Source organism: Oncorhynchus kisutch, linkage group LG10, assembly GCF_002021735.2.
Source record: "Oncorhynchus kisutch isolate 150728-3 linkage group LG10, Okis_V2, whole genome shotgun sequence".
Classification (NCBI taxonomy): Eukaryota; Metazoa; Chordata; class Actinopteri; order Salmoniformes; family Salmonidae; genus Oncorhynchus; species Oncorhynchus kisutch.
In genome coordinates this window covers 33091352-33117295 of record NC_034183.2, presented here as the reverse complement: position 1 = coordinate 33117295, position 25944 = coordinate 33091352, and the positions used below count along the sequence as shown (strand labels likewise).

General features: G+C 42.8%; 1 protein-coding gene across 4 annotated transcripts in view; it reads left to right on the top strand.

The window, feature by feature from the left end:
* Positions 1–25944, top strand: part of LOC109898064 (ecotropic viral integration site 5 protein homolog) — a 93528-nt gene that overhangs the window by 34132 nt on the left and 33452 nt on the right. For 3 of the 4 annotated variants that reach the window (XM_031833564.1, XM_020492832.2, XM_020492833.2), the window contains exons 3-13: positions 9006–9195; positions 17210–17431; positions 18654–18728; positions 19215–19340; positions 20245–20388; positions 20735–20824; positions 21132–21229; positions 21428–21488; positions 21702–21755; positions 23311–23343; positions 23824–23970. In XM_031833564.1, coding sequence (XP_031689424.1) covers positions 9006–9195; positions 17210–17431; positions 18654–18728; positions 19215–19340; positions 20245–20388; positions 20735–20824; positions 21132–21229; positions 21428–21488; positions 21702–21755; positions 23311–23343; positions 23824–23970 — 1240 coding nt within the window. The remainder of the gene's footprint in view (positions 1–9005; positions 9196–17209; positions 17432–18653; positions 18729–19214; positions 19341–20244; positions 20389–20734; positions 20825–21131; positions 21230–21427; positions 21489–21701; positions 21756–23310; positions 23344–23823; positions 23971–25944) is intronic. The other variant, XM_020492835.2, reaches the window with a different exon arrangement.

Here is a 25944-nt window from a genome sequence, read left to right as displayed (position 1 = left end):
ACGGTGTAACTGACATGGATTATTTGGCAACAAACCACATCGACTCGTTTAAATAGTTCCTCTCCTAGGAATCTTTGTGATTTCCATCTCTTATTCTGGTTATGCTAAATGTAATTAATGGAGCCTGTACTTAAACTTTTCAGTTAATCTCAATGGTTTCATGTATTTTGTTTTGAGCCATCTGTGAGAACCCAGTATGACCTGTTTGTGTACTGGTGAATTATTAGCTGAGGAGCAGCGACTAGGCTATAAACTTTCCTGTCTGCCACAGTGTATGTGCCAACTTACACTGTTCATTCTATCAACATTTGTGATGTATTTCTGAAAATAACATTGCATGAAATCTTCCATGGAGAGAGAAATTCTGCAGCATTGAAGGTCCCCAAGAACACAGTGGTCTCCATCATTCTTCAATGGAAGAAGTTTCGAACCACCAAGACTCTTCCTAGAGCTGGCCGACCAAACTTTATGGTGGAGTGGCCGGACGGAAGCCACTCCTCATGCATCATGTTGTGGTGATGTTTTCCAGTGGCAGGGACTGGGAGACCAGTCAGGATCGAGGGAAAGATGAACAGAGCAAAGTACAGAGAGATCCTTGAGGCTATAACGTAAGGCTATAACGTAACAAAAAGTCAAGAGGTCAGAATACTTTCCGAAGGCACTGCTCCACCGGTATGATGCAAAACTACTTGTTTACTGTTCTAATTATGTATGGCATATGGCCAATGTTGGGAAAATGGAAAAGAAAACGCCGCACACTGCTGCTCATGTTCCCAGGTTGTAAATAAATATCACAACGTTTCGACCCTTAGGTCTTCAATTGGCATCCATATCCTAGGTGGGGGTGGAAGGTCCTATATAACTAATATATAGGGGCAGTACTCATCTCATCACTTCCTGAAACAGGAGGTAAAAAAAATTATAATATCATAGTTTCACAATATTAACATTCAATGGGGCGGCAGGTAGCCTAGTGGTTCGAGACTTGCGTCAGTAACTGAAAGGCAGTTTTTTATTTATTTGACCTTTCTTAACTGCCTTGCCTAGTTAAATAACAAATTCTTATTTTCAATGACGGCCTAGGAACAGCAGGTTAACTGCCTGTTCAGGGGCAGAACGACAGATTTGTACCTTGTCAGCTCAGGGATTTGAACTTGCAACCGTCCGGTTACTAGTCCAACGCTCTAACCACTAGGCTACCCTGCCGCCCCACTGTTCCCAGATAGGTTGTCTTAACTGGCTTGGCTATCAAATAAAAAAAAATGATATTAACATTCAATTATCTATATAAACGCTGATGCTGACTAGGGGAGTAGAACACTTAAATGAGAGCCGCACACTAGGAGCTCAGATGCAAAAATGTAATGTCCAATGTTTCGACAGACAAGCTGTCTTCATCAGGGTATAATGACAAACACTGTGGGGTGACGCGTTTATATAGTGTCCAAAGACACACCGGTGTCTGTAAACATGGCTGGGTGTGGCCTGATATTGGTTCATTCTCATATATTAAAATAGCATACAAAAAACATGAATGGATAGCGTACGGTCATGGATACAATTTGGCTACATAAGCCTACAAACATTTTCAATGAATAGCAAAACCACAATAATCACAAGAATGGCTTCAGATCGAAGTCCACGTTGAGACCGAAGGCAGCAAGTGTCTTTATATTAAAGATCCAGGCAGCCTCTCATTTTAACAAATTGTCGAGGTAATCAGATTTAACCACTATCGCTCATGTACGGGGGTCTTTTTAAAAACCATACATGGGAGATATTTAAAAATGGGTTTCAATTGTGGGTCAGTATCAATAATGTATCAGTGCTTCCTGATAATGGCCTTAAATGCCTTCTCCAATGGTGAGTTTTGGGTAAAGCATGATTGGACTTTGACTTTTGGTTGAAGGCTTTAGACCTTCAAAACAATCCATGGCATGTTTTACCCAATTGTCTTTGTACCCTGTTTCCTTAAATCTTTGTGAGGTCCGTGGTCTGTTTCTGATAAGAAGAATCAGAGCTGCATATTCTTCTGATACGACTGCATTGACTTATAGGGAGACTTTTAATAAGTGGACGTGGATGAAAGCTGTCACCTCTAAGGAGGGTGTTCCTGTCCGTGGGTTTCCAATAGAGATCTGCAGAGAGGGAGGTTTTGTCGTTAATAACCATCACACAAAGAAAACTGATTTGTGATTGGTTATAGTTAATGGTGAAGTGAAGGTGTTCATTCATGGAGTTAATGTAAGCATGGAATTCCAAAAGATCTTCCTGGATAGATCAAGAAAATTCAAATATCTCATTCAAATATATAGTCATTCAAATATCTCAGAATTAGGAGAATATTTGAGAGAAAGGGGTTATGGTCTGGATTCAGCACCACCTGTTTTTTAAACATTCCTAGATATAGGTTAGCATGATTAGGAGCATTAGTGCTCCTCATTGCTGCCCCTTTTAGTCTGGAGGAAAAAGTCTCCTCTGAAGAGGAAATAGTTGGAGGTTAGTACCAGTTCAGCCAAGTCCACAGTACAATTAGTGCTGGGAATAGCATTAGAGGGCCATCCATTGAGGTAGAACATGAGGGCCTCTAGGCCGCCCTGATGGGGGATGTTAGTATATAGACTGGTAACATCGAGTACACAGAATAGAATTTTCAGGTATATGGTCCACAGATTTTTTTCATTTATTTTTTTAAATCATAGTCTCTAGTAGACATGGGGAGGGAGATCACCCAGGGTTTCACAAAATGGTCTACAAAGGTAGAGATATTCTCTGTCAGAGATCCATTACTACTCACAATAGGCCTGCCTGGTATAGGTAGTGTCATGCGCTTGTGAATTTTGGGTAGAGCGTATATGACCGCTGTGGTTGGGCAGTCAACTTTCATAACCTCCATATTCGGTCTTTGTAATTTCCCCTTCATTCAAAAATTTTGACAATTTATCATGGATCAGAGACTTGAATTGATTAGTAGGGTCCTATGGGAGTTTTTTGTCAAATTCATTGTCACTAAGTTGTCTCAGAATTTCGTTTTCATAGCCTGCTGTATTTAGTATCACTATTGCACCTCCTTTGTCGGCAGGTTTTTATAATCATACTGGAGTAATATTTCAGTTCCATAAGAGATTCTTTCTCTGCTTTGGACATATTGTGGAATACCTTATATATATTTTTTTCTTCGCCAGGAGATTATGTACATCTTTCTCAACTAGGCGGCAACATATTTCTCATGAGGATTTATTTTAGGTGGTAACAATTAGAGGTCGACCGATTTTATGATTTTTTTTCAACGCCGATACCGATTATTGGAGGGGGGGAAAAGCCGATACCAATTAATCGGACAATTAAAAAATATATATATATATATATATTTGTAATAATGACAATTACAACAATACTGAATGAACACTTAACGCACGAAAGTGCTGTTTGAATGAATGCTTACGAGCCTGCTGGTGCCTACCATCGCTCAGTCAGACTGCTCTATCAAATCATAGACTTAATTATAACACAGGCTCGTATTTCTGTGTTACTAAGGTCATTAATATGGTAGAATCCGGAAACTATCATCTCGAAAACAAACCATTTATTCTTTCAGTGAAATATGGAACCGTTACGTATTTTATCTAAGGGGTGGCATCCATTAGTCTTAATATTCCTGTTACATTGCACAACCTTCAATGTTATGTCATAATTACATAAAATTCTGGCAAATTAGTTCGCAAAGAGCCAGGAGGCCCAAACTGTTGCATATACCCTGACGCAAGAGAAGTGACACAATTTCACCTGGTTATTATTGCCTGCTAACCTGGATTTCTTTTAGCTAAATATGCAGGTTTAAAAATATATACTTCTGTGTATTGATTTTAAGAAAGACATTGATGTTTATGGTTAGGTACACGTTGGAGCAACGATAGTCCTTTTTCGCGAATCGATTATATGCAACGCAGGACACGCTAGATAAACTAGTAATATCATCAACCATGTGTAGTTGTAACTAGTGATTATGATTGATTGTTTTTTATAAGATAAGTTTAATGCTAGCTAGCAACTTACCTTGGCTTCTTACTGCATTTGCGTAACAGGCGTGCTCCTCATGAGGCAGGTGGTTAGAGAGTTGGACTAGTTAACCGTAAGGTTGCAAGATTAAATTCTTGACCTGACAAGGTAAAAATCTGTCGTTCTGCCCCTGAACAAGGCAGTTAACACACTGTTCCTAGGCCGTCATTGAAAATAAGAATGTGTTCTTAACTGACTTGCCTGGTTAAATAAAGATGTAAAGATTTTTTTATAATAATCTGCAAAATCAGCATCCAAAAATACAAATTTCCAATTGTTAACTTGAAATTGGCCCTAATTAATCGGTCAACCTGAAGTAACAATGTGATTTTCCTTTTAAAATATGTATTTTCCCTTGTCATGTCCTCAGGGCTGGAGTCAAGTTCATTGTCATTCAGGTGGTTATCTATGGGAAAAACATAAGCACGGTTTCCTGTCTGGTTACTAATATTGTTAAATAGATTAACATTGGCAGGTGCATAGGGAGCAACCCCATTACCAAAAAAGGTTTGGAAGTCTATAACTGTATCAAATTCCTTGGCCTGTGATGTTGGTACAAATGATAGTCCCTTACCTAGGGCAGATGTATCAGATCTACCAAGAACATGTATCTTACCTAGAACATGTATCAGATCTAGACCTGCTGGACAGGTTTATTACCGTGTCTTGCTCCGTGTGTCGAGCGGGGATTTTGGGTGTTGCCAAGATGCGTTGTGCCTAAGAACAGCCTTTAGCCATGGTATATTGGTCATATACCACACCCCCTCGGCCCTTATTGGTTAGGTGTATTCCCTCACACCCCCGTACAGCTGTGATGACATAGGGCTCTGCATTCAGCAACAGCCTTCTCACTTTATAGGCCTCTCGTATGATACTGTACCTGGTCTGGCATCTAGCTTACTGTTTTCTAGATTAGTTGCCATCGAAAGTGAGGTTATGTTTTAATTAAAGTAAACATTTTGTTTTTTACAACCACATCTTTCTTTTTTAATGTAAATGGGATGTTGTAGAAGGGTGCAGACACTTTCTTTTGTTGTGATTTCACGTTTTTGATAAATGGTGGCGCTGAAAAATACATCCTTTTTAGAAACAACAAAGCTCTCACTATAGTGATGCAGGTCTTTTAGATGTTGCACACATGAAATTGTATCATTCTGAACTTTACCCGCTATTTTATTTTCCCTTTTTGTGCGACTCGAGGGCAATAAAAAGCTATCCAGCTATTCCATTCTCCCTGTAGCCTGCTGCTACAGGTAACTGGCAAAATAATGGAAACGCAAACAAATCAAATGTATTTATATAGCCCTTCGTACATCAGCTGATATCTCAAAGTGCTGTACAGAAACCCAGCCTAAAACCCCAAACAGCAAGCAATGCAGGTGTTGAAGCACGTTGGCTAGGAAAAACTCCCCAGAAAGGCCAAAACATAGGAAGAAACCTAGAGAGGAACCAGGCTATGAGGGGTGGCCAGTCCTCTTCTGGCTGTGCCGGGTGGAGATTATAACAGAACATGGCCAGGATGTTCAAATGTTCATAAATTACCAGCATGGTCAAATAATAGGTCTGGGATAGGTAGCACGTCCGGGGAACAGGTAAGAATTCCATAGCCGCAGCAGCACGGCCAGGTGGACTGGGGACAGCAAGGTAGGTAGTCCTGAGGCATGGTCCTAGGGCTCAGGTCCTCCGAGAGAGAGAGAGAGAGAGAGAAAGAAAAAGAGAATTAGAGAGAGCATACTTAAATTCACACAGGACACCGGATAAGACAGGAGAAGTACTCCAGATATAACAAACTGACCCTAGCCCCCCGACACAAACTACTGTAGCATAAATACTGGAGGCTGAGACAGAAGGGGTCAGGAGACGCTGTGGCCCCATCCGATGATACCCCCGGTCAGGGCCAAACAGGAAGGATATAACCCCACCCACTTTGCCAAAGCACAGCCCCCACACCACTAGAGGGATATCTTCAACCACCAACTTACCACCATGAGACAAGGCTGAGTATAGCCCACAATCTCCGCCACGGCACAACTCAAGAGGGGGCGCCAACCCAGACAGGAAGATCACATCAGTGACTCAACCCACTCAAGTGACGCACCCCTCCTAGGGACGGCATAAAGGAGCACCAGTAAGCCAGTGACTCAGCCCCTGTAATAGGGTTAGAGGCAGAGAATCCCAGTGGAGAGAGGGGAACCGGCCAGGCAGAGACCGCAAGGGCGGTTCGTTGCTCCAGAGCCTTTCCGTTCACCTTCACACTCCTGGGCCAGACTACCCTCAATCATATGACCCACTGAAGAGATGAGTCTTCAGTAAAGACTTAAATGTTGAGACAGAGTTTGCGTCTCTCACATGGGTAGGCAGACCATTCCATAAAAATGGAGCTCTATAGGAGAAAGCCCTGCCTCCACCTGTTTGCTTAGACATTCTAGGGACAAATCGGAGGCCTGCGTCTTGTGACCGTAGCGTACGTGTAGGTATGTACGGCAGGACCAAATCAGAGAGATAGGTAGGAGCAAGCCCATGTAATGCTTTGTAGGTTAGCAGTAAAACCTTGAAATCAGCCCTTGCCATGACAGGACGCCAGTGTAGGGAGGCTAGCACTGGAGTAATATGATCAAATTTTGGGGTTCTAGTCAGGATTCTAGCAGCCGTATTTAGCACTAATTGAAGTTTATTTAGTACTTTATCCGGGTAGCCCGGAAAGTAGAGCAGTAGTCTAACCTAGAAGTAACAAAAGCATGGATGATTTTTTCTGCAATCATTTCTGGACAGAAAGTTTCAGATTTTTTTTCAATGTTACGTAGATGGAAAAAAGTGTCTTAAAGGCTTTGGGCCACCACGGGCTGCCAGAACAGCTTCAATGTGACTTGGCATAGATTCTACAAGTGTCTGCAACTTCCTGTGTGGATGCACCCCATGCTTTCAATATACTTTGTGTCCCTCATTTACTCAAGTGTTTCCTTTATTTTGATACCTGTAGAATGGACAGAGGTATTGCTCGAGTCGCTACAAAATGGAATATAACTTTGCTGATAATGTTTGGAATGAGACCAGTTCATGTGTACAATATCTACAGACCTGCATCACAATACATACTACACAACGAGGATGCAGAAGTGAATTGCTGTTCTGGGTATGTTTCTCAAACATGTAAAACCACAAACTGTAAAACCCTTGCTGGTGCCGTTCTAGCTGTGACAGTAACCCAGGCCTACCCTGACCCCCTCTCTCCTGACCCAAATATGGCTGTAACCCTACCCAGTCTGTGAGCTCTCCCAGTGACTTCACCATGCACCCGAGAGGCCCAGGCCCTTTTTCCGAGATCAGATTTATGGGCCTTTGTGTCGTAGGCCCAGACATAGCCTCTTCCCAACTGGCACCCTATTCCCTATGTAGTGCACTACTTTTGACCAGAGCCCTTGTGTACGGTAGTGCACTACAGGAGAATAGGCTGCAATTTGGAGAATAGGTTGCAATTTGGGACGCACCAAAGGGCTCGTCCGCAGTGCACTGTATAGGATGATAGGCATGGTTCCCTCTCACAGGCCAGGGGCCTGTTCAGTGTTTCCTCTGCAATCATTTAACTATGGCGCTGCGCCACGGCAAAATCATTCCCGCCACGCCAAAAAAAGATGTGACACATTTACTTTCCCTCTGCAAACAAAACGAGTAATGAATAGAAAAACCAGACAACCCCATAGTAGAATAGTTTGTCTATTTACTTAGTCGTCTTGTTGTGCGTTCTATGCGAGATAAATATTTATTTCAAGGCGCATTCAACCTGCAAGTGCCATAGGGAGGGTAACGTGCATTTTGACAAGCAGTCCATGCAATACAATTCCTAATGTAATGTGGGAAACCGCTGTTTTAATGGCCTTTTGTTAAAAAGAGCGCATTCCAGCTTTACATTCCTAATTTATTTCTCCATTCCTAAATATACGCAAACTGCACCGTTTTAAACCTGTACATTTTAGCAGTGGCATGGTTAAGCACGTTCTGAAATTAGATTTTTTTAAAGTGGTCATGTTTTGTTCAAAGTAATAGGTAAACCAATTGTGCAAGTCCACTTTGTTTTCTGTCACCTGAGACACCTTTTTTTCAATGACGGCCTCGGAACAGTGGGTTAACTGCCTGTTCAGGGGCAGAACGACAGATTTGTATCTTGTCAGCTCGGGGGTTTGAACTTGCAACCTTCCGGTTACTAGTCCAACTCTCTAACCACTAGGCTACCCTGCCGCTCCAGTAAGTAAGTAATATCGCCCGACCCTAGTATTGACCCTGATGAAGTGATCATGGTGGTTGTTCAAGGCTTTACTATCTATGTTCATTGCATTTTTGGTCGAGGAAACAAGCAGAAGTACAGTGACTGGATGTGTTGTCCTGTCCACCTTTTGGAAGAGATGCACTATAAGCCTTACTGTCTGTAACCCCATCGACCCTACATCCAGGGCTCAGAGCTGTGGCGGCAGCAGGCTTTGCTCCTATCATCGCTGGGGCTGCTGTTAGGCTTCTCCTTGGCTGTGGCTCTGCTGTCATAAAGCGGTACTACACCTCACTGCAATTTCTACCTTCTTAAATGAGCTTATCTGTTTTTAGCGCTGCTCTAGAAGTGCCAGCATGATTTGGATAAATGTTCCGCAACAATTATTGGGTTACTTGCGTCAAGCGTTTACTCAATGTCCAGTAAACCCACTCTGCTTTCACTGCCCATATCAAATTATTGGCACTAATGAAAGGTTTCAGATTGACAGGGACATTGGCAGTTACGCTACATTGTTACCTGTGTCTATAATTTTGTATTTGAGCTGCGTTCACTTCCGAACATGGACTGATTGAGGGAACATTTCATTCTGAGTCTAATGTCTCTCATTGCAGATCTTGTAGGCCTAAGTTGAACGGTCAAAAGAGGAAAGAAATGCTTAAGCCTGTTGTGCTTGTCTCTTTAGGTTGCTGGAGACGGACAGTAAGTCCCTCCGCTCTGTGAACGGATCCAGACGTAACAGCGTCTCCAGCCTCGTGTCCAGCTCCTCGGCTTCCTCCAACCTGTCTCACCTGGAGGAGGACTCCTGGATCCTCTGGGGACGCATAGTCAATGAGTGGGAGGAGGTCCGAAAGAAGAAGGAGAAGCAGCTCAAGGTGAGACACTACTAGGCTATAGGTTCCTCTGGAAGAGTTACAGGAAACTCTTTCGACCTGGGGAAGCTGATCCCAAGTGGCTCCCTCCGCCTTTCCCTTGGGCTTAACCCTGGCCTTCTGTAAGGTGGAGGCAATATGGTGGATGTTCCCCATGACACAGGTGACCAACGGTTGTCTATGAGCCAATGTATGCTTCGGACTAACTGCTAACCTTGTGCATTAGTCGTACCATAATGAGATCCTGTTACTGTTATAAGACTGTAATGGCAAGCTAGTAACAAGTAACTAACACAAGTATAATTAATGAAGTTAGTCGACTTAGAAGCTGTTGTACAGTGCGGGCTATGTTTCATGTTGTAGATACTTTATTGTTCAGGTCTAATTCCAAAGGCCAGGTACGTCCCTCAGTGACCCCTACTGTGGCTGTTTTGTCATTGAACTTACGGTGTCAGTTCTGGTCTAGTTTTTTTTTCTCGGTGCCCCCTGCAAACTGATCGTGTGTAGTGCCCCTTTGCACTGAAACCATATCTATTCTACTATAGTTGCTACAGCAGTGGTTTCCACTAGCGCTGGCTGTCGGCACTTTTTCCACTTAAATTAACTAGGCTACTTTTCAATTCACTAGTCAGAAAAAAGTCTGCTGAGCCCTCCATCTTCTAGCAATCTATTGATAGGACGGGCGCCTGTCAGTCACAAAGTGAGCGATGACAGGGAACCACTGCTGATCCTGTCTTTGGTGTGTGTGTGTGTGTTGTGATTGCAGTCAAATTTCTACATGAAGGGAGAGAGCATGAATTTAAAGACCACACCTAAATTACATTCTATTTGTATTTGAGCAATATGATTGGCCATGCATTCAAGCACCACCATGCTCCCGCGAATCACTTCTCGAGCAGTACATGAGTTGATGCCTTTACACAGCACATGGGAGCTGTCCAGAGCAAAAAGAAGTGGCCATCAATCTACTCGCTGAGCTTATTTATTTGGGGGAAAGAGATTTACAAAAGTAAACCTTGAATAGTGAACATACAAGCACAAACAGTTGAAGTTGGAGGTTTACATATATCTTAGCCAAATACAAATATTCCTGACATTTAATCCTAGTTAAAATTCCCTGTCTTAGGTCAGTTAGGATCACTACTTTATTTTAAGAATGTGAAATGTCAGATACTCTTATAGTAGCGAGAATGATTCATTTCAGCTTTTATTTCTTTCATCACATTCCCAGTGGGTCAGAAGTTTACATACACTCAATTAGTATTTGGTAGCATTGCCTTTATATTGTTTAACTTGGGTCAAACGTTTCGAGTAGCCTTCCACAAGTTTCCCACAATAAGTTGGGTGAATTTTGGCCCATCCCTCCTGGCAGAGCTGGTGTAACTGAGTCAGGTTTGTAGGCCTCCTTGCTCGTGCATACTTTTTCAGCTCTGCCCACAAATTTTCTGTATGATTGAGGTCAGGGCTTTGTGATGGCCACTCCCATACCTTGACTTTGTTGTCCTTAAGCCATTTTGCCACAACATTGGAAGTATGCTTGGGGTCGTTGTCCATTTGGAAGACCCATTTGCGACCAAGCTTTAACTGAAGTCTTGAGATGTTGCTTCAACGTATCCAAATAATTTTCTTTCTTCATGATGCCATCTATTTGTGGAGTGCACCAGTCCCTCCTGCAGCAAAGCACCCCCACAACATGATGCTGCCACCCCCGTGCTTCACGGTTGGGATGGTGGTCTTCGACTTGCAAGCCTCCCCCTTTTTCCTCCAAACATAACGATGGTCATTATGGCCAAACAGTTATATTATTGTTTCATCAGACCAGAGGAAATTTCTCCAAAAGTAGGATCGTTGTCCCCATGTGCAGTTGCAAACCATAGTCTGGCTTTTTTATGGCGGTTTTGGAGCAGTGGCTTCTTCCATGCTGAGCGGCCATTCAGGTTATGTCGACATAGGACTCGTTTTACTGTGGATAAATATACTTTTTGTAACCTGTTTCCTGCAGCATCTTCACAAGGTCCTTTGCTGTTGTTCTGGGATTGATTTGCACTTTTCGTACCAAAGTACGTTCATCTCTAGGAGACAGAATGCGTCTCCTTCCTGAGCGGTATGACGGCTGCGTGGTCCCATGGTGTTTATGCTTGCGTACTATTGTTTGTACAGATGAACGTGGTACCTTCAGGTGTTTGGAAATTGCTCCCAAGGATGAACCAAACTTGTGAAGGTCTACAATTTAGCTGATTTCCTTTTATTTTCCCATGATGTCAAGCAAAGAGGCACTGAGTTTGAAGGTAGGCCTTGAAATGCATCCACAGGTACACCTGCATTTGACTGAAATTATGTCAATTAGCCAATCAGAAGCTTCTAAAGCCACAACATCTTTTTCTGGAATTTTCCAATCTGTCTGTAAGCAATTGCTTGAGAAATGACTTGTGTCATGCACTTGCCAAAGGTCCTAACCGACTTGCCAAACTATTGTTTGTTAACAAGAAATGTGTGGAGTGGTTGAAAAAAGAGCTTTAATGACTCCAACCGAAGTGTATGGAAACTTCCGACTTCAACTGTACAAGCTGCCTACTATTGATAGTTTACATAAGAAAGCTACAAAAATACCTAGCATTAGTCTTGGCTAGCCTAATGTATCTCTTTTGGAGCGTTTTTCTTAAAGGGGCTTCTCAAAATGACATACTTTAAAAACAAAAATGAATGCAACTAAAGTAATACAATTTTAAAGAATAGAGTAATGGCTTGCATTGCTAAATTATATTACCAACACCTCATTTGGCCGCCTTTCGTTCCAGTTCTCTGCTGCCTGTGACTGGAACGAATTGCAAAAATCGCTGAAGTTGGAGACTTTTATCTCCCTCACCAACTTCAAACATCTGCTATCTGAGCAGCTAACCGATCGCTGCAGCTGTACATAGTCTATCGGTAAATAGCCCACCCATTTTTACCTACCTCATCCCCATACTGTTTTTATTTATTTACTTTTCTGCTCTTTTGCACACCAATATCTCTACCTGTACATGACCATCTGATCATTTATCACTCCAGTGTTAATCTGCAAAATTGTAATTATTTGCCTACCTCCTCATGCCTTTTGCACACAATGTATATAGACTCCCTTTTTTTCTACTGTGTTATTGACTTAATTAATTGTTTACTCCATGTGTAACTCTCTGTTGTCTGTTCACACTGCTATGCTTTATCTTGGCCAGGTCGCAGTTGCAAATGAGAACTTGTTCTCAACTAGCCTACCTGGTTAAATAAAGGTGGTAAAAAAATAATAATAATATGTATCATAATAACCAAATGTAGCCTATTAACAGCTGAATATAGAGAGAAAGCATGCCAACCTACAGGTCTCGCATGACCCCAATGCATTTAAGAACTACACCATGTTCGGCCCAGTAGATTTTTGGCCAACTGGCCTGACTGGGACAGTGAAGGGGAAAAAAGTGAATTTGATCAGTGTCATTTCCTTATAGTTGCTGGTTGAAAATACAATCTTGCATGAGAATGTACGAAAGGCCACTAAAATAAAGCTTGTTCGGCAAAATCAATCTTAACATTCCGCCCCCAGCCTGGGGGAGCCTGGCTGGCTACTTGTGCTGCAGTGATGGTTGTTCTTCTGGAAGGTTCTCCCATCTCCACAGAAGAACTCTGGAGCTCTGGCAGAGTGACCATTGGGTTTTTGGCCACCTCCCTGACCAAGGCCCTTCTCCCCCGATTGCTCAGTTTGGCTTGGCGGCCAGCTCTAGGAAGAGTCTTGATGGTTCCAGACTTCTTCCATTTAAGAATGATGGAGGCCACTGTGTTCTTGGGGACCTTCAATGCTGCAGACATTTTTGTACCCTTCCCCAGATCTGTGCCTCGACACAATCCTGTCCCAAAGCTCTAAGGACAATTCCTTCGACCTCATGGCTTGGTTTTTGCTTTGACATGCACTGTCAACAGTGGGAGCTTAAATAGACAGGTGTGTGCCTTTCCAAATCATGTTCAATCATTTGAATTGACCACAGGTGGACTCCAAGTTGTAGAAACATCTCAAGGATGAACAATGGAAGCAGGATGCACCTGAGCTCAAATACGAATCTCATAGCGAAGGGTCTGAATACTTATGTAAATAAGGTATTTCTGTTTTTAAATTTAAATTTAAAAAAAAAACATTTCTAAACCTGTTTTCGCTTGTTATTATGGGCTATTGTGTGTAGATTGAGGAAAAATATATATTTATTCAATTTTAGATTAAGGCTGTAACGTAGAAAATTCTGAAAAGAGGGAAGGGGTATGAATACTTTCTGAATGCACTGTATCTGCCATATGGGGCTAGTGTAGAAGTGGTAGAGAATCCTCATCAGTCATAACTGGGCCGTACCAACATGACTTTGGTATTTCACAATTTCCAGAGAAGAGGCCTAAGCTACAACACCTCCATGTTACCAGAGGTGTTGTAAGACGTCGTCTAACTCATTTTAATCATCACATTGAGGCGGCAGGTAGCCTCATGGTTAGAGCATTGGACTAGTAACCAAAAGGTTGCAAGATCGAATCCCCAAGCTGACAAGGTACAAATCTGTCGTTCTGCCCCTGAACTAGGCAGTTAACCCACTGTTCCTAGGCCGTCATTGAAAATAAGAATTTGTTCTTAACTGACTTGCCTAGTTAAATAAAGGTTTTTAAAAAGCGATTCAACAAAGAGATTGCTCAATTGACATTGCTATCTCCTCTGTTGACCAAGTTGAGTGTGAGCATTCTACTTTTCTGTTGTATCAACAAAACTGATATTCTCAATTTGTGACCTCTTTTCTGTCCTATCTTGAAAAATTTGAAATTGTGTTTTACATTGGATAAAAGTACAAAATGGCATCGTTTACTGCAGTTGAGGAAATATGGAAAAGTAATTCTGGTTTGAAAGTTGATAAACTTGTAACCCCACTTTTGAGAGAATTTCATGTGAATGTGTTGATACACCTACTACAGAACTCATCTTTGTCTACACCCATTCAGCATTGTTCACACCCTCTTAATCCTTAGCCCCACCCATCTCTTTAAGGATTCACATGCGAGGCCATGCGCTAAATGGAGCAATTAAGGTAGTGTAGTTCACATGTTCACGAAATACAATAGATGGCCGTAATCACACCCAGACACACCTGATTAACTTGATGGGTCATGTAATCATCTGGTGAAGTGGAGTCTTGTTTAGTTGTTTTGTTTAGACATGTAGCTAGCTAGGTAAACAATTAACCATAATCCCAACCCATACAGTACTAGAAATACAAACAGATTGTCATAACTAGTGTATGGAATGCTGTAGTATGAATCTACAGGTGGCTAAAGCTAACCAACCAGGTATAATAGTAACTAGCTAGCTAGCATTAGGCTATAACCAGCAATGGAAATTGATTTTTGAGAGAGAAATAATATTACCACAGATAACACACGTAATGTTAGCTAGCTAGCTAAACAGTACGCTTTAACCTGCTGCAATGAAAATACTTTCTGCTAAATTCAGGGCAGCAGTGTTAAGACCAGTAGCAACACTTTTGCAGTTCTCCATTGCTACTATATTTTTCAAAAAGCTTCGGTAGCAAGGATTATCTACACATACAGAGCAGCTCATGTTATAGACTGAAGCGTGGCTTCATTCCGAACTGACCTACGTGGCAGATCAATCTGAACTCCTGTCTCTGCATGTCCAGCCCATCCATTATCTCAGCCAATCATGGCTAGCGGGAAGGTTTGTGTCTTTTTCTGTGGCTAAGCCAACTAGGCTCGTAATTTAACAATTATATTCGTATTTTCAGATGGCATACAAGTTTGTTATTAAGACACATGAAAGTTAACATGTTCCAGAAACCATTTCTGCAAATTTAATTTAAAAAAAATAATCAAGTGCCTCTCCTGGGAAGCACTTGCGACATGTACCTAGCTTCCTGAAATAGGTCTCATTTAACCTAGTAGCGATGAATTCAATGCATCTTATTACCTCTGATCCTGTTTTCCAAGAGTGCTCCAGACAATGACACAAATGGTACACTATGCCCTACGTAGTGCACTACTTTTGACCAGACCTCTATGGGCTGTGGTCAAGAAGAGTGCACTCGGGTGCCATTTGGGACACATTGCTGAGTGAACATCAACCGGAGTCAGAGGAGCTTGCACCGTAATGTAGTGACAGGTTGAGTAATGGGTAGAGGTAGTTTTCCAGACGTATTAACAGCTGTATGCATTATTCATGAGTTTCCTCTTGCATCTGTGTGTGAGAGTAATCCAGTGGAGGGTTGGTGGGTGTGTGTCAGGGTTCCGTTAGGAAAATGTGGCGCCTTTTAATTTACCGGACATTTGAGAAATTTACTGGCCCCATATGCAACCTGATTAGGGTATCCACCCACGGTGCTCAGAATGACAGAAATCACATTTAGAATATGGTAATTCATTTCAACACAACATTCAAGTCGAGGATGCAACGATGTGCAGTCTTTCTTACCGAATTCTGAAGTGCACTTTGAAGCTGTTAGGATAACTGTCCACATTTCATTTTCCTCGGTCAATCTACTATCCCCCATAGTAGAAAAGTTTACATCTATTGGTCAGCTTGTTGAGAAATGGTCTATTCCAAACAGACTACGGGACAGTTGTGGGAGGATTGATCCCAAATTCACAAGGGGAGATCTAATATGCAACAACTAGCATGGGTTACTAATATGACTAAGATTGTGCCTTTGGCTACTAGACAATGAAAGAGTTGATATAAAATAATTCGGTCTAGATTTTGGCTAGGCTGCTTTGAAGCAAGATAAGACATGCCTCATAATATGTAGTAAAACGTTCAGGTTTCAATGTTTTCAAAATGCATACTGCCTCCAGCTCATTGCAAAGTGGTGTGGGATGCGCTGATGAAGCCTGCATTCCGTTGCCTATGCATTTGCTGTTTGATATGCTGTAGCAACAGCTCTCGCGGTGTTTGACAGATTTTCCACTCAAAGCATCTATATGCTGTATGCATTTGATAAATAAAGGTTAAAACAAGTTTTTTTTAAAGATAATTATGATACATAACGAATATACTGTAGACTACACACGCACCAATTTAATTACACAAATAGACCGATAAGCATGACCAGTCAAATGTATTTACATCAATGAATAGGCTAAAAAGCATTATTTTGCAATGGGTCTTCTTCTTCCAGACAATTGGCCGACAACCAGGCAATTACCAGCTAATGGAAACCCTGGAGTGTGTGTGTGTGTGTGTGTGTGTGTGTGTGTGTGTGTGTGTATATGTAATGCAGTGGTGGGATAGGGAGATGGAACGCAGAGGTGGAATGAATGAGCTGAGAACCACAAAGTAGGCTACATCTTTTCCTTCTAGGAACGTACAATAGGCTTACTGTAAGAGTCTATTGTTTCCATTACAAGGCTGGGACTGTCCAGGATGATCTCAGAGAAAGGGAGAGAGATCCCATGACCACACACACACACACACACACTCTAAGAAGCAACCCATGCCAGTGTTCCCTGTCTGCAGAGGAAAGGTCCTAATCGAGTCACATCAGCAGTAATTTGCAAGAACAACATTTCACTCTGCACAAGGCCTTGCTGACTAGATTATATTTAGTGGTGGAAAATTGTATTAAGATGACTGAGACTGACTGGGTTACATGCTGTGCTGTGGAGAAGAACACATTGCACCACACAGAGAGACAAATGATTTAGTTTGTTCTGAGCACCGTCATAAGAAGTCTCATTCTATGTGGATACCAGTACATTACTTTGTATATAAAAACATGAAGAAAACAAGGCCTACATGTTTTCCTTCAAAAGGCTGTTCTCATGTTACATCAATGATTAGAGAAAGTCCGCAAAAACATTTATATATTTTGAAAGCGATCTATTGACAAGGTCGGATAAACTGCAAACCACACTTTGGTTTAGTTACTGCCACCAATTGGTAATATTAGCATTTTTGGACCAAAGCCAATACTGATTTATATGTTTAATCTCCCCCCAACAGGATCTGGTCAGAAAAGGGATCCCCCACCACTTCCGGGCGATAGTATGGCAGTTGCTATGCAATGCCCAGAACATGCCTATCAAAGACCAGTACTCTGAGCTGCTGAAGATGACGTCACCTTGCGAGAAGCTGATTCGCCGGGACATCGCCCGGACCTACCCTGAGCACGAGTTCTTTAAGGAGGACAGCTTGGGACAGGAAGTACTCTTCAATGTCATGAAGGTGAATGATTTATAGGTTTTTAAAAAAAGGGATTTCTAGAATCAATGAGTAAGCTACGAGGGAATTCTCTAACCTGGAACTCTTCAACTGGGATAAAAAATTTAAAGAATTGGAGAAAGTTACTGGAATTTTGCAACCCTTGTTTTGTTTCAAACCAATACGCGCAACTGATTGCTTTACAGTGTGGTCTGGAATTGGTTTAGCGGTTAGCTCCTGCGCCTTCAGCACTTAGACACTGAGTATACCAAACATTACGAACACCTTTCTAATATTGAGTTGCACCCCCCCACCTACCTTTTTGCCCTCAGACCTGCCTCAATTCATCGGGGGCATGGACTCTACAAGTTGTCGGAAGCGTTCCACAGGGATGCTAGCCCATGTTGACTCCAATGCTTCCCACAGTTGTCAATTTGGCTGGATTTCCTTTAGGTGGTGCACCATTGTTGATACACACTGGAAACTGTTGAGCGTAAAAAAGCTGCAGCGTTGCAGTTCTTGACACAAACACGCCTCCCCCAATTGTCTCAAGCCTTAAAAATCCTTATTTAACCTGTCTCCTCCCCTTCATCTAAACTGATTTAGACATTTAAAACACATGACATCAATAATGGATCACAGCGTTCACCTGGTCATGTTCTTAATGTTTTGTATACTCAGTGTATAATCGTAACTGGAATGAATCCTGGACCATCTTTCGACAAATCTTTCCTGTCCGTCTCCAATTATCTGTCCTATCAGCCTGATCCCATATCCATTTGTGCTCTTGGCAGGATAGCACCAACAGACTGGCAATCAGCCGACTGTCCTATCAATAGAAGACGAAGAAGAATGTGTTAGAGTACTGCTTTTATTCTTCTCATGCGCCAGAGCCAGAATTGTTCTAGAAAAGCTGTTTCTCAACCCAATGGAGTAGTAATTCATTAGGTTTTAATGGGAGCCAGTAGCCCTGCTTCGTGCTGAATTGCTTGAACACAGGGCAGAAAGTGTTGAGTCCACAGTTATACCGTGACCCTGAAAAACCTTAGCTGGGACAGTTTCTCATAGACCCAGACTTGCATGCCAAGTGGCACTATATTCCTCTATAAAGTGCACTACTTTTGGTCAAAAGGAATGCTCCGTGTAGGGAGTAGTGTGCCATTTGGGATGCACACGCAGAGTGCTTAGCTCTCCTCATGACCATGGCCGAAGACTGATCCGAGGTCACTTCCTGTTGTTGTTGCAGGCCTACTCTCTGGTGGACCGGGAGGTCGGTTACTGTCAGGGAAGTGCTTTCATCGTTGGACTGCTGCTCATGCAGGTAATAATGGAACTAGAACACACACACACATGTGTTATGGTCACATGTAACCTTCCACTACACACATCGACAGACTCGTTTTATTGACCAGAGTACATTTTCTTGAGAACTGTGTACTAAGAGTTGTGTGTTTTTCATGACCACTGGTAAATTGTGTGGTGGTGATTAACTTGTATTATTATATGTCTGATTTTGTATTGTGTGAAGTTTGTATTTTATGTATATGAGGAAGATTTTTTTAAATTAAAGGTTTAATTAAGTTGTGAGGTTTCCCAGACACAGATTAAGCCTAGTCCTGGACTGAAAAACATTGTCAATGAAGAATCTCCATTGAAGGTATATTTTAGTCCAGGACTTGGCTTAATCTCTCTTTCTGTCACTCTGTGTTTGTGTGGTTTAGATGGTGTATGAGGAGGTCTTTTGTTGAAGGTTAAAGGAAACTGTTTGTTGATCTTTGTGCTTGTTTGGTGGTGTCCCCCTCACCAGATGCCTGAGGAGGAGGCGTTCTGTGTGTTCGTGAAGCTAATGCAGGACTACAGACTGAGAGAACTGTTCAAACCCAGTATGGCTGAGCTGGGACTCTGCATGTACCAGTTTGAGTTTATGATCCAGGTAAGACCTGATATGGGTTCGATACATGAAAGAATTGCAAATCTTTTACAGAGCAATATTGACTTACAACAGCACGCTCCAAGACTCCTTACATGCTGAATAGACCGGGTGCGGGCGTGCTTCCACGTGCGCCATCGGGCGCATGTTGATTTTGTCCATCCACACCAGACGCGATCAGGACACGCAGGTTGAAATATCAAAACTAAATCTGAACCAACTATATTCATTTGGGGACAGGTTGAAAAACATTAAACATTCATGGCAATTTAGCTAGCTAGCGTGCTGTTGCTAGCTAATTTGTCCTGGGATATAAACATTGGGTTGTTATTTTACCTGAAATGCACAAGGTCCTCTACTCCGACAATTATTAAACAGATAAAAGGGTAAACCAGGTTAGTTTCTAGTAATCTCTCCTCCTTCAGTCTTCTTCTTTGGGCTTTATTATGGCGGTTGGCAACCAACTTTAAGGTGTATCACCACCACCAACTGGACTGGAGTGTGGACCTCAGTTCATCTTTTAATCACCCACGTGCTTATATGCTCCTAAAAACCAATGAGGAGATGGGAGAGGCGGGACTTGCAGCGTGTCAAGCGTTACAAATAGAACCTAGTTTTATTTTAGCGCCTGACTACGCAGACACTCATTGAGAGAGATGCGAGCAGTTCGGATGTACATTTATTTTGCAACGCTCGCACATGTAGTGCGGTCAGCATGTCAGAACGTTGATTTACTATGACAATATGAATACGAATTATATAGTAATCATTTAGCAGACGCTCTTATCCAGAGCGACTTACAATTAGTCAATGTGTCATGATAATGTGACATCTTTATTCAAGATCATGTTTTATTCTATTCATATCTCCCTCTATCTCCGACCCACCGTTTCACCCCCTCCTTTAGGAACTTCTCCCAGACCTCCATATCCACTTCCAGGCCCAAAGTTTCCACACTTCTATGTACGCCTCCTCCTGGTTCCTCACCATCTTCCTCACCTCCTTCCCTCTCCCTGTTGCTACCAGGATCTTTGACATCTTCATGTTAGAGGTGAGTCCAGTTAAAGGTGCAATCCCCGTCACCCAACTGTATGCCAAAATTGGCGGCAGGGCTGCCATTTTGCTGATAAACTAAACCCAGATTGCCGCTTTTAAAGAACGTCTGATTTACTCATGTTTGACAGTCTACTTCTAGTCAAGTGAGTCCAGAATAGTTTTTATTACAGCCAACACAAGGGTATGTGAGGAAATGCAAGCAATTAGCGCCCACCGGTGGCCTTGGCATAAAGCACAAATTGGAATATCTTATGGACTAAACTTCAATTTCACCTTGGTAACGCAGTGTTCTGTGCGGCACTAGATAATGGAATGTTATAATAATGGAATGCTTGTCTCAGGGTCTGGAGATAGTGTTCCGTGTGGGACTGGCCATCCTACAATTGAACCAGGCAGAACTCATACAGCTGGACATGGAGGGAATGTTACAGGTATGACTGAGCAGCCATAACCATTATAATTACAACCCTGTCGGAGTTAATGCACACAATTATGCATTCAATTCAAACTTGTTTCATCCCAGAGGGGCAATTATTGCCGGCAGGCACAAGATACATAGTCTGGTCCCAGATCTGTTTGTTCTGTTTGTGACAATGGCCGTAGGCATTGGCAAGATGGTACAAACTGATCTGGGACCAGGCTATAGGATACAGATTGAAAGACAATAAACAGTTTCTTTGTGTGAGCATGTCTGTCTCATACTCACCCATTCGTTACGTCTCGCCTGCTCTGCTGTAGCACTTTCAGAAGGTCATCCCCCACCAGCTGGAAAGTGGACCAGACAAGGTCATCCTCGCTGCTTATAATGTCAAGTACAACGCCAAGAAGATGAAGAAGTAAGTACTACGCTTCTGCTCGCTCTTTGGACTCCAGGCCTGGTTACTGTAAAAGCACATCTGTGGCTGCAGATGTAATCGATGTGTTCCTTGAGCTGTCATGGCAACGGTAGTTACAGTGCGATGGAGATGGGTGCTTGCCTCAAGTACACGTGTTGCAAGTGCGCTGTATTGATGCCGTATGACCCCTGTTTTCAGGTTAGAAAAGGAATACACTACAATCAAAACTAAGGAGATGGAGGAGCAGGTGGAGATTAAGGTGAGTGGTGAAGCAGTAGGCTATGTGTTTAGTTTGAAACATGTTTTAAACTTACCAGGGTGGTATTTTTCACTCTTATAGACATCAGTACGGGTAAATTTGATCACTATTAGCAGTTGATCACTATAACCGCGCTCCATACGCTGAGTTCACTACTTAAAACCCCAGGTATGTATGATCTTTTTATTTGTGTTCTGTGTCCTTGTGTTGCAGAGGTTGCGCACAGAGAACAGACTGCTGAAACAGAGGCTAGACACACTGGAGAAAGTGAGTGACACGAAGGAGGTGGAGGAGGGTGGTAAACCGGTTGAACCATGGCTCTCCTTGCCATCCTATGTCACGACACCAGTCATAATAATAATAAGCCATATTATACCAGTGAACCTTTTTTTCAGGGCCATTCACACAACAAGACCATAACCCCCTACCATACATTAACCCATCAAGTGCTTGTTCATGCATCATGTGTCTGTCGTTGTTCACTAAAGACTCGTGGGTCTTGTCGCTACTAACTGGCCTGTGCTGCTGTTGGGCTGTCTGTCCAATTTACAAGACAACACTAGAATTTTCACTCACTGACAGTGTATATCTTATTGGGTGAAAGGATCCTAGTTGGCTTTGGAATGCAAGTCTTACATTGAGATGCATGTCTCAGTCTTGAGATCCACGCTCAGGACCAGGTAAGATTAAGACCACTTTATTGGTCGATTGCACACAAGGTCCAACCGAAATTTGACTTCCGCTTTTAACTCAATCCCGCCGAATGACACATGCGTACACGTGCAGGTTTTTGGAGAGGTGTGGGGGGGGTGCCACACTGGACACCTGGGGAGCTGTTGTGGAGTGTTAAGTGCCTTGCTCGAGGGCACAATGGCAGGCAATGGCATCTAGGATTTGATACCAGCAACCCTCTGGTTGCCAGCTCACTTCACATCAGACCCTCTGAGACTATAGCTGGCTGTGGAGCTCTAAAAGGCTACATTCAGTGATGGCTGTTGACTCCTGGGATGATGCAGAGCAGCACTGCATGCCAGAGTGCACGGCTGCCATTGTTGTGCATGTTGTTGGGATCTTCCGGTATGTTTGTCTGAGCACAAAGATACAGGCACTGCCAGGCCTGGTCAGAGTACCAGGACACCGTGCATGAGGCCTGGGCAGAGGACTGCCTGAGTATCTGTCCCAAACGACCAGGCTCTGTCTAGAGACATAACCACTCACTCACTCATATCACAGTATCGCTTCAAATCCAGTCGACGGCTGCAACTTCTTATACCCAAAATATTAACTGGAATTGCTCAAAAGCTTCTAAAGCGTAACCATGCGGCACATAAGAACCTAAAAAGGCATGGCTACATCCTAAAAATAAATGCTGCTTATAGCAAACTTCTTAGTTTCATTTTTCTCTTGGCCCTGTTTAGCCCTCGTCTTCTGCTTTGCCTGTGTGAAACTCATCACCATGTTGTCTGTCACCCTCACCACCTAATTCTCACTGTCACCACTTTACCCCCACAACCTTTTCACTACACCTCAAGACCATGTTCCTTTTCTACCTCCCATACTTGTAAAATAACTTGGACACTATGGGGCAATTGCTAACTTCTCCCGTTGACATCAATGCATGGCTAAGTGAACATTTGACTTATGTGGAAGTTAGGATTCACATTGGAATTGGTTGCCAAAACGACGGAGGAAGGAAAATGAACATTGAGTTTCCCTTTATAAAAACCAAATCAAGTGTTTGTCTGTTTTTCTTCTGTTATAACTGTGTTCTTTGGTCTTTCGTTCTGTGCTTCTCTCTCTTGTGGATATTTCTGTTTTGTAGGAAAGTGCTTCCTTGGCAGATAGATTGATCCAGGTATAAACTTCATTTTCTCCTCCACTATCCCCCCCCCCCCTCATCCCTCTTACATTGCACTTTCCCATCTCAAATGTCTCGATCTCCATGTAGCTTTGCATGCTAATGATTTGACCTTTAAATGATAGCACAATAAATGTCAAAATTATTTTTTTTAAATACTTTTATGTAAAATTAGGACATGGAAATCAGATCGCTTTGGTGAAATCTAGGATTCAAGAAGTGCATGTAATCACCCATAACAGCATGCCTAAGTTTCTTGAACCATGCCAAAAGAAAATGCTTAGAGCTATCAATCCGAGTCCACCAAAGAGACTCAGTCTTAAACTTTTACAGAGAGAAAAAACAGCATGCGTTTTAAAATGAAAAACCCCCAATCCTGCTTTATTTATATCATCTTTGATATGCCCACCCCTTCCGTTCATCCCACCTTCGTGGTGCTCCCTGCTCACACCAACGTCGGTTGGTTATGTCCTAAAGGGACAAGTGACACGCGCCCAGGAGGCAGAGGAGACCTACCTGGTCGTGCGGGAGCTGGCCACGGTCAGGCAGCAGAGCGAAGAGGCCACAGCTCAACTGGAGCTGGCACAGAGCACCATCAGGGAGCTCCAGCAGAGACCACTATTGGTAAGGAGTAACACAGTGCTCATGTTCCCGTATGGCTCAGTTGATTTAGTCTGGCGATGACAATTCCAGGGATCACATTCACATACTACGAATGTATGCACTTACTGTACTGTAAGGCGCTTTGGATTAAAGCTCCTGCTAAGTGGCACATATTACAGTGCCACCTCTGGGAGGGATGATCATCAGCCCAGGCCTGGTCAACCCACCATCCATCAGGCTCGGATCAGTGGTCTGGTCTCCATGTCTGACTCAGGCACAGGATATTGAGATTGTTGAAATGTCTCCTGATCTGGTGCAACTATTTTGGCTTGTTGGTGTTCACTATTTTAATGGGAGGATTTCGTATAAAGCCCTAGGTCAGATAGTCATGAGATTGAATAAGATGCAGCTTTTGTTTTAACACTGGATGCATGGGCACTGACTGTTTCTTCTGTCCACATTCATGTCTTGAGAACTAGCCATGTATACAGTGCCTTTGGAAAGTATTCAGACCCCTTGACTTTTTCCACATTTTGTGAGGTTACATCCTTATTCAGAATTAATGGAATGTTTTTTTTTTTTTCTCCCTCATCAATCTGCACACAATACCCAATAATGACGTAGCAAAAACAGGAGTTTCTCTCATTCTTCTCTGCAGATCCTCTCAAACTCTGTCAGGTTGTATGGGGAGCGTTGCTGCACAGCTATTTTCAGGTCTTTCCAGAGATGTTCTATCGGGTTCGAGTCCGGGCTCTGGCTGGGCCACTCGAGGACATTCAGAGACTTGTCCCGAAGCTACTCCTGCATTGTCTTGGCTGTGTGCTTAGTGTCGTTGTCCTGTTGGATGGAGAACCTTCACCCCAGTCCTGAGTCCTTGAGCGCTCTGGAGCAGGTTTTCATCAAGGATCTCTCTGTACTTTGTGCCGTTCATCTTTCCCTCGATCCTGACTAGTCTCCCAGTCCCTGCCACTGAAAAATATCCCCACCTCATGATGCTGCCCCCACCATGCTTCACCTTAGGGATGGTGCCAGGTGTCCACCAGACGTGATGCTTGGCATTCAGGTGAGAGTTCAATCTTGGTTTCATCAGACCAGAGAATATTGTTTCTCATGGTCTGAGTATCCTTTAGGGACCTTTTGGTAAACTCTAAGCAGGCTGTTGTGCCATTTACTGAGGAGTTGCTTTCGTCTGGCCACGCTACCATAAAGGCCTGGTTGGTGGAGTGCTGCAGAGATGGTTGTCCTTCTGGAAGGTTCTCCCATCTCCACAGAGGAACTCTGGAGCTCTGTCAGAGTGACCATTGGGTTCTTGGTCACCTCCCTGACCAAGGCCCTTCTCCTCCGATTGCTCAGTTTGGCCGGGCGGCCAGCTCTAGGAAGAGTCTTGGTGGTTCCAAACTTCTTCCATTTAAGAATGATGGAGGCCACTGTGTCCTTGGGGACCTTCAATGCTGCAGAAATGTTTTGGTACCCTTCAGATCTGTGCCTCGACACAATCCTGTCTCGGAGCTCTACGGACAATTCCTTCGACCTCATGACACTCCGACACTGTCAACTGTGCGACCTTATATAGACAGGTGTGTACCTTTGCAAATCATGTCCAATCAATTGAATGTGTGATTATTGTGATGTTGCTATTGTAAATGTTTGTAGGCCTATGTAGCCAAATAATCTTTCAAGTGTTCTACTCCGCTAGCCAGCACCTCACCTAAATTGGTGTGCGTTTCATTCGCCTCTAGATCAATTAATTTAATTTACCACAGGTGGATTCCAAGTTGTAGAAACATCTCAAAGACGCACCTGAGCTCAGTTTCGAATCTCTTAGAAGGGTCTGAATATTTATGTAAATTTATTTGTTTTTTATTTGTAATACATTTGCAAAAATGTCTAAACCTGTTTTCGCTTTGTCATTATGGGGTATTGTATGTAGATTGCTGGGGATAAAAAAAAATGTTTTAATCCGTTTTAGAAAAGGGCTGTAACGTAACAAAATGT